This window comes from Agelaius phoeniceus, chromosome Z (genome assembly GCF_051311805.1).
Source record: "Agelaius phoeniceus isolate bAgePho1 chromosome Z, bAgePho1.hap1, whole genome shotgun sequence".
Taxonomy (NCBI): domain Eukaryota; kingdom Metazoa; phylum Chordata; class Aves; order Passeriformes; family Icteridae; genus Agelaius; species Agelaius phoeniceus.
Genome location: NC_135303.1, coordinates 86987284 through 87005054, shown reverse-complemented (window position 1 = coordinate 87005054; position 17771 = coordinate 86987284). Strand labels below are relative to the sequence as shown.

At 44.0% G+C, this 17771-nt stretch overlaps 1 protein-coding gene across 16 annotated transcripts in view; it reads left to right on the top strand.

Moving 5' to 3' along the window:
* CELF4 (CUGBP Elav-like family member 4) overlaps positions 1–17771 on the top strand; it is a 713388-nt gene that overhangs the window by 583925 nt on the left and 111692 nt on the right. For 11 of the 16 annotated variants that reach the window (XR_013180024.1, XR_013180022.1, XM_077171756.1 and 8 more), the window contains exons 4-5: positions 8671–8799; positions 13942–14021. Coding sequence is in view for 14 of the 16 variants with exons in the window: in XM_077171756.1 (XP_077027871.1) it covers positions 8671–8799; positions 13942–14021 (209 nt within the window). In the remaining 2 variants the exon portion in view is untranslated. The remainder of the gene's footprint in view (positions 1–8670; positions 8800–13941; positions 14022–17771) is intronic. The other 5 variants (XM_077171765.1, XM_077171761.1, XM_054652732.2 and 2 more) reach the window with 1 other exon arrangement.

Sequence of the window (17771 nt, the reverse complement as noted above, 5' to 3'; positions counted from 1 at the left end):
TGAAAGAAGAGAATAGGCCCAGTCATGTTTAATTAAAAAACATCATCTTAGACATTGGGTTCAACATCTGGCAACAAGTTAATTTTCTTTCCAGTTTCTCACAGGGCCAACAGCACCCAGCACCTGTGTTCTCTTGGACACAAGCACCTTGATCAGGGTGTCGCTGTATTTAGGGGCCGCACTACTGCAGGACATGAAAATCTCTCCCTGTAAAATAACTTCAACATTCACAGCCATTGTGATTTACCAAAATAGACTTTTATTGAGGACTAAATCCTGCCTTGACTTACCCCCATGCTCTGGTGTGAAAAGGAGTAAGGAAAGCTCCAGCCGCTTAAATCCGATAGAAGCCATTGTAGGGTTCAGCTATAGATCTGACTCCCAGCCTGCCAGGTACATTTCATTATTTCTGCCAGGGCTACCTGTGCTCCTGGAGTATGGCAAACCTCACCAATACCCAGTTTTGCCAGCTGCAAATACCAAATTATTCTTTTTGCAGATGGGGAAACTGAGGCTTCCTTTTTAACTGGGTAATTTATGTAGCCCATATTTCCACTGAGGCCACTGTCCTTGGCAGAGATATAAGTATTTAATAACAGTAACTGCACAGTCATCCATCTCTTTGGTACCAGGAATAACAAATCACTCTAACAGAACAGTGGTTTTTCTTTCCCTAGTTTCCAAAGCATGGCTTAAGATGGGACTCAGGAGTCCCAAAACTCCGTCTGAAACATACAGAAAAGAGCTTCAGCCAAGCTCTTGAATATCCTCATGGGTCCACTCTTCCATAACTGGATCAGGAATGATTTCCACTCTTTCCCAAGGCAAGATCTAGGTTCTATCTATTGAAAATTGTTTGTGGCATGTTGAATATAAGCAGAAGGAAGAAGTTCCTGACTCAGTGCGTGCTTGAACTGGAGAATGTCTTGCTGCAGGATGCGCTGGATGCTTGCAAGCACACACGGGTTCAAAAGTCCACTGAACAATTACATCAAAGAGAGACACTTCAGAAACTACTACATATGAAAATACAAAACAAAACAAAACCCCAAAACAAGTAAAAAAACCAAACAAAAAACCAAACCAAAACAAACAAACAAAAACAAAACCACCACACTGCAGACTCCATAATTCCCTGAATTGCAGAGCCCTGAATTCTAGGAGAATATTTGGGGGGATCAGCAAAATTCCCCATTCTTTTACTCTTCCCTAGACATCCAAACTGGCTGTTGCCAGAGGCAGCAAACAGAATCAGACAGACCCTGTGTCTCTTGTTCAGCTGTTCTCTCACTCTGTTTACAGGATCCATGTCCAAGTCAAGGCTCAGAGTGCAGCCAAGAAATTAAGTAAGAGAAATCCTTCAAACTAAGTTTTTGACACGCAACAGTGGAGAGTAACGCACCTGTGGGATGAAGCTTCCTTCTTTGCACGGGAGAATTATGCTCCCACACCTGGGCTTATATTCATTTGCGCTTGTCCCCATCACACAGCTGTTCAGATTAGTGTTATTCTCTCTAGCCCGGGTGTCTCAAAGCCTCTGTCTCCAGCAGTTGGAGACCAGCAGCTGTGCAATCATATCTGCTAACGTATGGGATATAAAGGATCTGTTAAGTAAAACCAAACCAGGGAGGGAGGAGGGGGAGAGATCAGTGCAAAGAAATCAGTCCTGCTAAGATGTGATTAGGGAAGCCCCACAACACCCAGCTGCAAGGAAGAGGTGAACTCAGCAAACATTTTAGAGCCTACAGCAGAATTAGCCCCTTGAGGGTGTTGTTTGATATGGGGAGGAGGAGGGAAAAGGGGACAAATAGGAGCTGCAAGTAGAAGGAGGGTTTGTTTGCTATTGTTTGAAGTTAGGTAGCATGATGCTTCTGTTGTTTGGGCTTTTGAATTTTGTTGGATTTTTCCCCCGTCCTAATTTTTGAAGCACCTCTATCTTACAAGGTTCATGTATTTTCCAGCAAGGCACCACGGAAAAGATAATTAGCTAATTTACAATTAGCTACAACAGTATTCATAATCACTTCCCCTGTGGAAAGGGTGGTAATCATCATCACGTAGCTGTAGGACTGCTGTGCAAATGGCAATAGGAGTGTGAAACCCAGGCCCTGGGAAATGCCCTGCTTTTAGCCTATTGATCACCTGATTAGCACAGGTTAAGGGAAGTGTTGGGGCACTCTGGCTCAAGAGAATGACAGGTTTGAGCTTGCAGATTTGACTTCAGAGCTCCAACCAAATTTTCATAACATTCAGGGCATCTGCAGCCTATCCTTCTTCTCCAAAGTTCCTTCTTTCTTCTTGGACCTGTGGAGGATTCCTTGGTCATGACTGTCTGAAAAAAACCCAGGTTTATAGTTATTGTTCACCACCATGACTTTGGCATATGCCTGATCCCACTGCTTGGAGCTGGGAGTTCTGGGGGATGAAAGGCTGGACAGGAGTCAGCAGTGGGCTCCTGTAGCCCAAAACCAGCCTAGTCCTGAACTGCATCAAAGAAAAGTTGAGGCAGGTGGTTCTGTCCCTCTATTCCATTTTTGTGAGGCTGTTTTTGTATTTTTGAGACTGCTACACCCAGCTCTGGGGGCCCTGCTGCAATAAGGGTGTGGAGCTGTTGTAGAATATCCAGAGGCCACACACAGGGGACTGGAGCATCTCTGCTATGAAGACAGGCTGAGAGAAGAGAAGGCTTCAGGCAGACCTTATTGGGGGTCTTTAAATACTTTAGGATGCTCATGAGAGGTGGGGACAGACTTGTGAATATCGCCAGTACCAATAGGATAAGGGCTCCTGCTTATCAAAGAGAGCACATTCACTCTAGATACAAGGAATATTTTTACACCACAAAGTTGGTGAAACACTGACATAGGGGAGTTTCTCATTCCTGAAAACTTTCAAGATTCTGTTGGATAAGGCTCTGAGCAACCTGCTCTAGTTGAGCATGTCCCTCCTCACTGCCAGGCGTGTGGACCAAATGACCTCTAAAGGTCCCTCCCAACCCAAACCACCCTGATTCTGTGCATGTCAGAACACTCCCAGTGCTATCTTCTTTTCCTGCTCTGCCAAGGACAAATCAGGAGGGTAGGCAAGCAAGACCAACTCTGCTTCCTGCATCCTCTCAGGTAAATGTGCCACTTGGCTCTGTGCATCAGCTTTTCTTCTTACCCACACCTGCATAGAAAACTTCTCTAGTTGCTTGTTTGTTGTGTCATGGTGCCAAGGAGATAAACTTAAAGGCCTTCCCAGTGCCAGCACCAAGGCACTGCAGCTGCTCCCCCTCTGTGTGTGCAAGCATGTTTGGGAAGGGGGGGAACAGCAGCAGGCACAAATAATTGTAAGCTATACAAATTAGCCTGGGACACAGAGACGGTGAATCTGTCCCTCTTTATTTCCAAGGCCTCGGAAGTTCTAGATGGTAAAGCCAGCTTGTGCTTTCCCAATACAAGGATTCAACCTCTTTGTTTAGCATGAGGAATACAAGAACACAAGTGCATTTATATACTCTTATCTAAATGTACCCCCACGCACACACATACATTAGCTTGAGCTATCTGGATAAACACAATCCTGTGTCATGTCTCCCTGCGAGTGACCCTAATTTTCCCCCAGTCCCTCCACAATTGCTGTGATTCTTGTTCTTGTCCTCTTGCTCCACCGAGGGTCAAACATCCTGCATCTCATTGTCCCTTCTGTCTCTTTAATTAGTGCCCGTCCTCCCCCCTCTCCCCCTCGCTCCAGTGTCCCCCCTTCCCATCTCCTTTCAGCACTTGGTTTGCAGCGCTCTGTTATTTCACCTTTCATGTGCGCCGCCTCCTTCACCCAGGCCCATCTGACACTTCTGCCTTACACTCATCATGGAAACATAACATTTAAATAGAAATAGAACAGGGAATAATTTAACCCCTATTTGCACTGGGGAAGGTGCCAAGGCTGCATATAAACACTGCAGGGAGGTCTGTAGATGTTGTATATCTAGCTGACAAGTTGCGTTTCTTCACCACAGTGCCTTGCAGCCAGATTTTCCTGACAGGCACGAGCCTCCACTCCTGGCAGAGTGGTCAAAAAAGAGGGAAGCCACAGGGGTATTGGAAATGTGACAAAAGGGACACCTCTGGGAACCCTGATTTGCCATTGCAGTGGTCTTTCTCTCCCTTCCTCTTCTCCTGTGAGGATCTTGGAGTGCTACCTTCTGTCACTGCTGTGATTTGCTTATGGAAAAATGGGGCAGACCTGAGAGGAACCTAATTTTCAGTGTTATCAGAATTTGCCAGCAAAAACCTCCTTGGGTCTCCTTTGTGTCACCACACGTAAAAATATCCACCAAATGCTTGGACATTTCCATGGCAAAGCAGGCACAATGGACTCAGTTTGTGGAAAAGACTGATAATGGGGTGTACAATAACGAGTGAAGACAAAAACATGAGGGGAAGAGGCTCACATGGACACCATATTCAGTTGCAATATTGCACTGCTCATAGTGGCGCCAGTTTTAGAGATGCTGCTGCAGCAAAGTTAGTGGGGAGTCCTCAGATGAGATAAGAACTGAAATTGTGACTTGGGAGAATGTAATAGACAGAAATTTGGACAGGTTGTTCCTCACAAAAGCAAAGGGGAGATGCTCAGATATGAATGAGTACTTGATGCACAGACATGTGGCCTTGAGGAGGCTACATGGAATAGGCCTCTTTCATCACACCTGTTCTTAGACACACTAAGCTCACTGTCTTCATTTCCCTCATGGGGAGGAGATGGAGAATGCTCTTCCTGGGTGCCCATCTCTGTTGAGCAAGTCTGGGTGGTGCTGTGAAGTACAGCTGCCTCTGTGTGGCCACAGACCAGTTTAGGTTGGAGACAAGGTCACATCCACAGCTCATGCTGGGGACATCCCAGATCATGGGCTCATTCCCAGCCACTTTTCATCTTTCTCTTCTGCCCTGACAGTCATGTTTCTGTTCTCCTTGACTGAGTGTTCACTTTGGTCTGGGACCCATGTTTTAGGAAGTCTGGTCTGAAGATTTTTTGCCCCACAGTGCCACAGTCTGAAATGGCACTGAGCATTGAGCCTGGCAGTGGAGGAGATAGGGGACTGAGTCTGCCCAGTGCTCTGAAATTTAGGTGTGGAGACTGAGACACATGTAGTGGGAACAATGTCTCACTGAAAAAGGAGGGAGCATGCAACTCAGGATGGTGATATATATGGACTATATAGGGACTATATAGAGACAGACCCTACAGGCAGGAAGAGCTTAGGGACAGCATCATCTAGAACTGCTCAAGGCTTGTGTGCAGCCTAAGACTCAGAGTTTTGTAGGATGTAGGACCCTTAAATCTCACTAGAGGACACTGGAAACACCTGGTGAGGAGCACCAGTGGTGTGCACATGTGGTCAAGACACACCTTGATGACATCAGAACATCCCCTCTTCATTTTATTCTTGGAAACTCATGGCCCTTTTTTGACATATTTACAAAACAGGTTTTTTTGGTGCTTGGCATCCCAGTATTTTGTCCAGGATGTGGAAGACTAGTGTATGATGATGCCCAGGGTGTAAGAGGCTCATAAAAGACCATTAGAGGAAAAACTCATTAGCCAAGACCTGGAACACATTGAATGATCCCTTCTGCTGGACTCTTCCCTCTTTTTTTCTACTCAGGATATGTGATGAGTGTTGTTAAAACACAGTGTCGAGTTCCCTGAAAGAGCTGGGATGTGAGAGGCAAATGCAGCACTTTGTTATAGAAACTACTGAAAGTAAAAAAACTTGTTAAATAAACTCATTTTTTATCAGTCTAGAGTGCGATTGTGTAGAGTTCTGAGACAACAGATATAACAAATTATTCCCCTGACTACACAGGGTGATGTTTTTCAGGAGGGGGACAGGGTGCTGGTTTGGAGATGGGGTTGGAGGTGATGTCCAAGCAGTGGCTATCCATGGGGACCCCCTTCACACCATCTCCCCTGGAGCAGCAGCAGCTCCTGGGGAAGGTGATCCCCTCCTTTGGCAGAGCCTGCCCCTGATGGTCAGATGCCCACCTCACGGGCAGCTCACCAAAGCACCACATCATCTGCCAGCCAGTGCAGTCCCGGTGCACTGCAAAGATGTGGGATGGGGGGATGTAAAAATAATAATTTGAGCAGTTCCTAAAACACCTGGTTTCAGCTTTGCATAAACTAGACCAGACAAGGCAGTTTCAGGCCAGTTCCACACTAGAGAGTTTTGCTGACAGAGGAGGGATGGGATTTTTTTTTTTTTAATGATACATTTATATTAGCAAAAAGTCTGGTGAAAACAGTTACACAGCTAGAAGAGTGCTTTTGCTGATGCAGCTTATTTGAAACAGGGGAAGCTGTATAAAGTACAATATAAGGCTCCTCTGTTGTGCTGGAAGCATTTAACAGGCACAAAGTTTCTAGACAAAACCCTTTGCCAATCATGTTCCTAGCTCTTTCCAGCTCATCTGCCCCCTTCCTAAAATATCTTCCAGGAAGCTGGTCCCATTTGCTAGGTAGGTTTTCTTCCAACACCTGGGAAACCTTTGGACTTTGCACTGGACTCATTTCCTAAGGCTCTATAATGCCCTAGACTGAAAGATGCTCCCCAGTGCACACCATGAACTTCAGCAGCTGCTTCTCTGAGGCTTGTACCTCACATCTTGGAGTCTTTTTTCCAGGACACTTTGGCCACTGGGAAAGCAAGCCTTTCACATGTCCAAATCACCTTCTTGTGAGGTGGGGACAACCTACAAGCTGCGTGGTGTTAGGTGGGGATCTGTGCACCACTACAATCTGAACATTTTGTTGCCAGCAAAGACCTCAAAACACCTCTCTGCATAATAAATTCCAGCATAAAGTAGGAATATTCTTTGTTTTAATAGGTCTATCAGAAGGTTATTTCTGTTTTTCTCACCCATCAGAAGTGTACCTGTATCTCCCTAAACCTGTTTTTCCTACCAGTTCAGCAGCCTAGCTGAAGGCAACATCATTCCTGCTTTTCTGTGGGCAGTACGCTTTTCGTTGTCGTGGATAACTCGACTGCAGGGTTGAAAGCTCCTAATATCCTCATTCAATAGCCACTGCATGAAAAATTATTCACATCCAAGGCTGTAAAGTAATTTGCCAATGTGCAGGTGCATCTTGGAGAGGGGAATTTTGATCAAACACTGGTTTGAAGCAGAACAGATTGCCTACTCCAGTGATTTCTCAGTGAACAAAAGTGACATGAATTGCCCAATTAGTCAGCCAGAAAAGGGTTATTGCAAACCAGTGTTTTGTTCAGCTTTAGGTTAACCTGTGCATTAAAAAAAATAAATTAAATTTTAAAAAATTATTTTGATATTTACATATATTTATTCAAATTAGTTACATCTGCTCTGTAACGTGCTCTGAAAAAACCCTCTTGGTTCACACATTTACATAGTGTTTAATGAATCATAAATAAGACATTTATGAATCATGTGCAAATGGCCTGTTTACATACACGATGTAAACTATGTAAATTTCCTTTTTTTTCTTGGTGTAACGGTAGTAGTCTTTGAACAGAAACCTGATTGAGAGGCATCATTCAGCCCCCTCTGAGATCCTTCTGACAATCTTTTTTTTTTTCACCAATATTTTCTGGAGGTGTCCCATGGAGATCCCCACACTTGGTTTAAGGCCAAGTATAAATCATAGAATCATTTGGGTTGGGAGGGACCCTGAAGATCCAGTTCCAATTCCTGCTCTGGGCTCATCCCAGCAGGTCCCTGTCCCTCCTGTACTGGGAGCCCAGGGCTGGATGCAGTGCTCCAGGTGGGTCTCAGCAGAGCAGAGCAGAGGGGCAGAATCCCCTCCCTGCCCTGCTGCCCACGGGGCTCTGGATGCAGCCCAGGACATGTTTGGTCCTGTGAGTGCACAGTGCTGGGTCACACTGAGCATCCTTGTTCAAAATACAATTATCCACTAGCAGAAAACATCCTGCTTTGGCAAGAAATACCACCTGCCTGAGCTATCTTATATATTAACAATCATATAAGTTAACTTTATATTTCAAAAAACAATTTAAGTTTCAAAACTTTGGGCTTATTTCAAATGAACTTTATAAATATATTAAAATCTCATCCAAACTTGTAGATACATGTCTCTGAGTGGGCATGAATGACAAATCTCCAGTTTACAGGCTGTGACTTCCGTTATATCCTGATTTTAAAAAGCTTATGTTAAACATTTTTTTTCCTGCAACTTATTTAGTATTGCGAGGGCTACTAACTTATGTTATTTTTCATTTGGACTTGGTTCCAATATACTATATTTATCACATTCCTCTTGGATTGCAGTCTGAGCAATGTTGTCATTTCATTTACTGCAAACTGACTGCAAAAATTGATCAGAAGAAGTTGATTTGGAAGACTTTGGTGCCTAGGTTTTAAGAGGCAGATAAAGATTTTATAAATAACCAAACCATTTTTGTTTGTTGTTTGCTGGTTTGGTTTTTCCAAAATTTGCTGGATTATTCCCAAGTACTCATGTGAAGTCAGAGGCTGTTAAGTTTTTTCGAGCCAGCCCCCTGAAAAGACTGGCAGCTTCTGAGATGTGTCACCTCGGTGAAGTCACCGCTCGTGTTGCATGTGATACTGAGCCACCTTGGCTTTTGCATCCCTCCTGAAATATGGTAAGCATCTCTTTATTTTGTTCCAGAAGACAGAAAACTCTTTGTGGGCATGCTCAATAAGCAGCAGTCGGAAGACGATGTGCGCAGGCTATTCGAGGCGTTTGGCAACATCGAGGAGTGCACAATCCTTCGGGGACCCGATGGCAACAGCAAAGGTAAGGCATGCCTTGTGCTGAGCTAGACCCTGCTCTTCATGTACATGTCATTTTCTGGTGTGGCAAATGTATCATGCAGCCCCCAGAAGAGCACCTCTTATTTAGGAGGGGGCACATTTCTACTCTGCTGGTCAGAGGAAAAAGCTGATCACGTTGTAAAACACTCACTCCAGTGGGCTATGGGTCACCACATGCAAACTTGTGCCTCCCCTCTGAACAGGGCCTTTACATTCACTCAAGATGTACTCTCCCCACTCCCTTGAACAGGATGACTCTTTCTTTAAAAAAAGCCAATATTGGTACTTTACCTCTTGGCTCATGGGCTCCATCATCGCCTCTGTTTGCCTCTCATCCACCAGCCCCAGGTCTTTCCCTTCTTCGCCTGCTCTTTGTATGGGCTCATACCAGCCAGTGATTGCAGCTGCAAGGGTACAGGTGCCAGTTAATATATTACACTCATTACACATTTACTGTTTGAAACACGTAAATACCTCATTGCAAAACTAGGTGCCTTTCCTCCTTTTGCCACTTTTTTTACCTGGATATCACAAAAAATCTTCTGCTACAGCCCAGGCATGAGAGTGAGGCTTCTTTCTGGTGCAGGAAGGTCATATTTTTCCCCAAAAGTCTCCAGACTAAGTAACTTCAGTCTGAATAGGAAACCCTCTCCTCCTGGCAGTTAATGTGTCCATTAAATATTGATCTGCATATAATATAGCATAAACTATGTTGGCATGTGCAACACCAGAGAAGAGGCCAGTCCTGCAGACACTGTTCTTATCTCACTGGATATTTTGACAAGGGACAACATCAACCAGCACATTTTTGCAACAATGTCTTTCTCCAGTGCATCACTGCGATTTGGATATTTTTGCAAAAAAATCCAAATCGCTGTGATGCACTGGAGAAAGACATTGTTATCCCAAAAAAATCACTGGTGGCCAAAAAAATTACTTTACACCAGCCTCATAGCTGTCCAACACACATCAGCACAAATCAACCTTCTTGATATAAATGAAAATAAACTGTGGGCACCTTTTTTCAGTTTTGGGGTTACTTCATTTCCACAACACCCAAAAACAGGGGCTGGCCCACAGGGAAGTAATAGTCTAGGATGTCCTAGAGAAGCTCCAACCATCATAACAGCAGACAGTTAAGCATGTCATTCACTGAAAAAATCAGTAAATTGGGAAAAAGCAAAAAAAAACCATGTCAGGCTGCTTCCACCTGGAATGAAATCTAATGACAAAGGAGTTAAACAGTGTAATAATAAAGGCAATAAAGTCTGAGTTCTGTGAGAAACAAATTCCAGAGGACATCCAACCCACAGACTTGTCTTCATACTTGCTCTATCTCTTTTTTTTTCCTTCTAAAACAATTTCATTATAAGACAGAATCTGAGTGGCAGCTCCATATTGCTAACCAGTTTAATTATTAGTGCTAGCAGACTGCAGTCTCAGGCTGACGTTTCACTGAGCTGTTCAGGATCAATACTGAGCCTTGACAGAGTTAATATTACCAGCTTCCATTTGCTGGTGCTATTTACTGAGAATGTGAAGCTCCTAATTTACACACACACAGTTTCGTGCATGCACACATGCACACAGAGCAGTCAATCCAATGGAAAACTTAAGGCTAGTGCCCTTATCTTAGGAGACAGTCAGGCAAGCCACAACTCCCACAAAGTTATTCCCAGTCTGTAATGTTTTCCATCTGCTAGAAACCAATATGTGACACACATTGCTTGTGAGCTACTTATTTTGGGTAAAACCCATAAGGCTTAAATTCTATGTAAGTTGAGATTTAAGCAGATTGTCTAAATAGCAGTCAGATCCCATGCACTTAAATCCTGCCCAGACCACCAGGTATCCCTGTGGTGAGCCTCTACACCCTTCAGGTAGCTCAGCGCAAGCACTGCTCTCAGAAGCTGGGTAGAGCTGGGTAGCAGCTCCCCAGTTTAATCCCATCACAGCCCAGGCATAACCAAAAAGCTGCCTAAGCCTTTCCTGAAGCCGTGGGTGCTCTCCTGAGCCATGGGCCATGGCCTTCAGAGTCTGCAGAAATACCTCCTGCATGAATTGCAGTGCTAGGAACAGTGGCTGGAGCAGGTAACCAAGTGGCAGAAGAGCTGGGACTGAGGAATTTCTCACCCTGAAGGGGAATGCAGCACCTGTGTTCCCTGGGAGAGGATGAAGTGCTTCTGCACCACTCCAGGGTCCAGGCAGGAGTGCAGGAGTTCTCAGGTGAGGGACCTGAAGTGGATCCAGAAGGCCCCACAGAGTCTTCATTGCTGCTGCTGCTCTCTGTGCAGCTATTCTTTTTCCCTTTCTATTTTTTTCCCATTCAGCAGTCTGCCTCAATAACTCAAAAAGTAAAAACTTCCAACACCACCCTCCACAAGAAAAGCCTTACCCTGTGCAATTACAATCCTAGGGCCTGATTCTGCAGTCTCCTCCAAGCTGCCAAAACAATCAGAGCAGCCCTTCCAGCCCTAGCCTGGAAGCAAAGGAACAAGAAAACCTTAAGCACATGTATCACCCCGTTCAGCAGAGGTTATATCTCTGTGTGTGTCAAAATCCCTTCACACTCCAGAGCTGCTCCTGTCAAAAGGACACCATTGTTCTGAGGAGAGTGACATGACTCACATCCTCTGTTCACCCACTCCTGGAGGCAGTTCTGGTGACAATGGGAAGGAAGATTATGTGCACTTCTGGTGTTGTGTACAGAAGCCATCTGATTGAATGCACAAACAAAAAGGACAAAATGTTGGGATCTGTGCTATTGCCTTGCCATTTACACCAGTAAAAGCTGAGTTTTCACTCATCTTGCTACCTCAAAACCTACTGGAAGCAGTTAATAGAAAGCAGTAGGAGGGATCCCATTAGCATCCTGAGCATTAAACAAGATAAATGCCTGCTACTCCCTTTATTCCCACCTTTATCCAGCTCCACTGATCCATCAGGACCCTCAGCACAGGGGTGAATTTCACCTGACAAGAGTGAAGCCTTCAACATGACAGCAGCACCACAGCCAAAAATCCTGCTCTAAATTAAATTGGTGACTGGAACAGGAAAGCTTTTGTATATTTGCTAATCAGCATCTTCTTTTTAGAGGCAGAAAGTACAAAAGAATCTCTGCAAATAATTAAACACCCTAATTCTGGATTATCTCTGATTAATGAAGAGGAAGACGCAGTATCTCAGGAGCCTGGGAATGCTGGGCTGGGATTATGTCATAATTGATCCCTATTGTTTCCAGCTGAAGTTTATCTATCTCATTTTCTCATGATTGTCTCTTCTCAGCTCCTTATAAATTAGATCCAACTATTAGCAATAATCATTGGGCCTTTCCTGAAATGCAGCCTGAGCACAGTGCTGAGAGGGTGACGCAAAGTGAACAGCCCTCAAAGTGAACTGTAAGATATTTTATATGTGTATATTATTTTTAGAACAGGCTATCACTGCTTTCTTCAATCTCACTTCTATCAGCCTGCAGTGATGATTTTAGGGACCTTTGGGGTTCATTCTTCTACTTTGCATCTCTTCTAATTTCACCCTGTGCTGTAGGGATCCAAAAGGGTGTGAAGACTTTCTAAACTTGCTGCAAAGGGGCTGGAGAGCCATCCCACTGTCAGGACTGGCATCCTGTGCCCTGCAATCTGCACCCCTTCAGGGAAACCGAGAGGGCTTTGCAAATTGATTAAAAGCTCAAAAGTCGTTGGTAGTAATAGAAGAGGATGGAAGCCAAAACTTCTCAGATCTCTCCCAATCTGTTCCAGAAACTGCCTTAGCATATGGAAATTACCCTTCCCATCTCTGAGTCAGTTTGCTTGTAGCTGGGAGTGTTGGCAATACTTCCCCCCACTCTAGAAGTGCATGTAACCCTTTGAAGTGTTGATCATTTCTGCACTCCAGCACAAACCCATAAATGCACCTTTCTGCCCCAAAACCTTATGTAAGAGTTTGGTGTGAGATTCCCCACACAGCAATACAGGCCAGAGAAACGCTGCCCACATTTCTCTAATGTCCAGAAGAGAACACCTACACAGGCACTGACTTTGCAGCTATGAAAAACTTAAGATTCAAGTTTCAGTGGTGGCAGGATGGTAATCAACACATGGGTACCTCTCCCACCCCTGCTACTTCACCAGAAGGTGTCTCATGCTTTGCCAGACCTAAGTGGCTTGGAGCCAAGACAAGCTCTGGGCAGTCTGTCACAGAGCTCTACCAAGCAGTGAAATCATAAGGTACCTTGTGGGTTTGGAGTAACTTGAATACCTTCTGTACATTTGTCCTGTGCTTGCTTGTGTTAAGAATGTGCGGCTTTCCAGTGACTTGCACATGCTTCCATGCTGTTTCTCACAACCACAGAGGGAGGAACGCCCATCATTAGATCTAATATCAATAAAAGAAACAGCTTTTTCACTCAATAAATTGTAAAACTGTGCAAGATTCTGCCATGGAAAGCTGTGGATGTCAAAACATGACTGGATCCAAGATGTTCTTGCTAAGTTTGTGTCTGTCAGTACTTATTACAATTAATGTGGGGATTCTGGAAGCAGCTTAGCCTTAAGAGGTCCTCAGGCTGCCGATGTCTGGACTCTGGAAAAGGACCAGGACTATGACAGTGTTCACAGAGGTTCTTGGATGAGGGAAGAGACAAGCATCTGACTCCATGTTTCAGAAGGCTTGATTTAGTCTTTTATTATATACATTACATTAAAACTGTACTAGAAGAATAGAAGAAAAAGATCTCATCAGAAGGCTAGTTAAGCTAAGAATAGAAAGGAATGATAACACAGGTTTGTGGCTCGGGCTCTGTGTCCAAGCCAGCTGGGCTGTGATTGGCCATTAATTACAAACAACCACATGAGACCAGTCACAGATGCACCTGTTGCATTCCACAGCAGCTGATAATCATTGTTTACATTTTGTTCCTGAGGCCTCTCAACTTCTCAGGAGGAAAAATCCTAAGGAAAGGATTTTTCATGAAAAGATGTCTGCGACACAGGAGACTTTTTTTTTTTCTTATTCCTTCTTCACAGCCATATTATTGGTCAGTTCTGAGGACAGGATACTTAGCTAGATGGAATTTCATGATACCCATGCAAACTTTCTTATGCTCTTCTTTTTCCCTTTCCAGGGTGTGCATTTGTGAAATACTCTTCACATGCAGAGGCCCAAGCTGCCATCAATGCCTTGCATGGCAGCCAGACAATGCCGGTGAGTAGCTCCGTCACACGGGCAAGTGACAATTGGGCCAGCCCTGGCTGCCCTGATTGAGGAGGAGAAATTATTTATCTGTGCTCTGCAACTCATCATCCAGGAAGGCCCAGGGCCTTGGGTATGCTTAACTCACCAGAGGAAAGGCTGGGATGGCATTGTCATTCCTCACAGGCACAGAACCCCAATGGGTGCTGTGTTCTGTCACCAGCAGTTTTGATGGCCTGAAAAAAAGACATATAGTTCACACATGCCAAAAAGGTTTGGGTCAGACTCGCCGTGGGCACAACCTCTCAATTTTCAGAGGGATGAATTAAGTAAAAACTGGTGCCTAATGGTTTTTTTCATTTTCCCTCCTCTGAGAGCGCCTGTCTCTAGGCAAAGGATAAAGAACTTTTTGCCAGCTCTCAGCAGAGAGAAGCATGTTCACATCATGGTAGTGGGGGCTAGAGACAAATCACGGCAGTGATGGGTGCCTGTCTCTGTTACCAAAAAAGTACCAGCCTGGGAATAGGTCTGGTCCCCTTCACCTGCCCCTTGAAAGGTGTCAGACCTTGGTGTCAGACCAATTACTGCATCTTTCTGGAAATATCTGAGGGATCAGTCCACTTGCACAAATTTCTAGTCATATGGGGTTTCAAGACTGATTGTTCAATTAAACAGAACTGGGGTTGTATTTCAATGCAAATAGATATCTGTGCCCCACCATGAGACAGAGAAGGATATAAGGCATTCCACTGTCAGTAGGAGAAGAAAATCTGGAACAAGTTGTTTTGGTTTATTATAATAGTGTATTATTTTTATTACTAATTATTCACAGTGTAAATCATGGAAGGCTAAGAAGCATGTTGACAGCTTGGAAAGGATACAAGAAAGCTCAATTAAAAATATTTGAGAGTGTAAAATCTCCCTTTCAGTAAGAGACTCTAATGTAAATTCATGAATTTATCCAAATAAGTTTAAAGTGGGCCCGACAGATTTTCTCTAGATCTTTGCAGGGATGAAAAAGGAAAATTCTTTACAAGCAAAAAGGTTTCTAAAACTAGCAAATTATCAAGATCTCATTTTTTGGAACCCCATCTTAGACAAATCAGTTTAAAAATGGTACATGTTTACCAGTGACGGTACCAAAAAAAGTCTCCTCAAATATGGGGTCTCCATTTTTTGAAGTACTTAAATACTTTTAAGAGTCTCTTCCTAAAAGGCTCCTCCTAAAAAAAAAACAGACATTGGGCTTGATGCTGACATCCCATACTGATATAATATGGGCACCTTTCCTGAGACAGGTTAAAGAGGTACTTTTAGTTACATTCTTTCAAACTTTGACCCAAAGTGATAGAGTCTATAAGCTGACATCAAGAATTTCATTTCAGTAGGGTGTGGTACCACAAAAAGGTTTAGTAAAAAGTCAGTCCTCATCCCAAAAACTCTGCAAATTCCTGTGACAAAGGCAAGAGGAAGACATGAAAAAACAGACAAAACCCAAGGAGAGTTAAAGATTTTGTCTAGATATCGTATACCCAAAATATCATTATTCCTCCCCAGGCCTTTCCCTTCCTACTTTCCCAACACTTTGGATTAGAAAAACATACTCATCTCACAGCTACCTGGAAACAACTTATGACTCCATCCTGGTCGTATCACCTGAACTTAGGATACACAAAACACATGAGAATTTGACCACTTCATGGATCAATTTTATGGGACCATTTGTCCTCTTGACCTATCTGACTCAAACATCTCTTATAGAAATATTCTTTAATAACCAGAGCTGGGCATCTGAAAAAGCAACACAATTTATCCTTTACTAGATGGCCATCCCAGACTCAGAATCAGGTTCTCACAGCTTCACAAGTTTCCACAGATTGGCTGAACTTCACAATACAGACTCATAGTTCACAGAAAAAGCAAGGAGGAAATTAATTTCATGATAAGCTAAGTTACATGGCATTGCCTTGCGTCTCCCACGAGCTACAAGCAGCCACAACAATGCCACCTGTGAGGGCCTGCAGAGTGACCAACAGTCAATGAAGACGTGGAGCACAACAGGTTTTTCCCCACAGTGTCTCAAAATTTCTAAGGCTCTTTGAAGGAGATAGGCCAAATCCTGCCAGGATCTCAGTGCCCATTCTTGTTTTCATGGCACTTTGGGGCCTGCAGCATCACTCAGGACTTATTTGGATGTTCACAGGGAAATGCAGCCACCTCGTGGTGATATGCAGACGCAGCCCATCGTGCTTGGGAAGGAGGGGCGCATCTCTGCCATCTTCCTTCAGCCCCCTTCCATTCCTCTCGCCACCAGGACTGGCCTCCTTTGCCCAGCTGTGATGCCAACTCAACGTTGTTGCTGTGGCTCAGCCAATTTTCAGCATCTCCTGGTTTGTCCTCGTGTACCACCAGCAGGGCATCCATCATCATTCCTGTCAGGTCTCGGGCCGCTCGTTCCTGCGGCAGACTCCTGTTTCTCCACAGCTGTCAGGATTATTGCTCTGCTGTGACTTCCTGTTCACACAACATATGTTGCCTAATAGTTTCAAAAGGCAACTTTCTTTTATGAAAGTTCCTTTCTTTTTTTTTTTTTTTTTTTTTTTTTTTTTAATTAACCTTACCTTGGACAAGTGCCTGACCATCAGCCACTACAAACCCATTTCTCTGTGCAAGGCACTTGTTTCTCCTAAGGGTCCACCAAGTCTAAATCTTTCCAATTTTTACACAATCCATTTCCTTTAGAAATAAACTACCCAAAATCCCCTACTTTTGAGCAGGCAGAAAGTTCCTTCTATACCTACCTATCAAGAGAGCTTCCTTTTTGTCTTTTTAGATCATATTTTCTATTAGCTCATCAACTTTATGAGACTGTTTTACTGGATATCTGTATCATCCTTTATAAGAGACCAAAATCTTCATGTTCTTTTGCTTGTATTTGTAGCATATTTACAGTAATTATATGTCCTGTACTTTTAGTTTTGATTACTCCTTCCCTCCTGTCTCTGTTTCCCATCCATATGGGGACATAAACAGGTCCCTTCCTATCTTTCTCTTCTCTTCCTATTCCAAGTCTTGTCCCTAACAGCCTTTTCCACCAACACAAATTCAGCTGCTATTGCTGTAGTGACAGCTTGCAGAACTAATTTCTCTGCTTCAGGGCTGACTCCTGTCCAACCCAAAATCTTGGTCTGTCTTTCCATCTCCTGGTGGATGTTTAGCTGTCAGAACAAGCTCAATATGTATAAAACTGAGCTCTTGAACTTTTCCACCCAAAACCTGTCTTTTGTATCCTCCACCTTCATTCTCAATCACTGTGGACAATATTATCATTCTACCTGTCAGTCATGCTCTTCCTAGGCATCCTCCTCAGCTTGGTTTTCTCCTTCTCCCCATGCCTTCATATCTGGACAACAGCCAAATTGCACAAGAGTCATTCTGCAGAACACATTAGTAATCTAAGATGTGGCCTTGTCCATCCACCCACACAGAACAAACTCTCCCCAAAACTTCATTGAAGTATCATAAAATAGAAAGATCATCTACATGTCCATTAGCAGGAGTAGAGACACTTCCAACTGCACCAGGTTGGTCAAGGCCTTATCCAAGCAGGCCTTGGTCACTGCCAGGGATGGAGCACCCACAGCTCTTCTCTGGGCAGCAGGCCCTACTGCCTCACCACTCTCACAGTAACAATTCTTTTCCTAACAGCTGACCTAAGCCTGCCCTCTTTCAGTCTGAAGCTATTCCCCTCTCTCCTGTCAC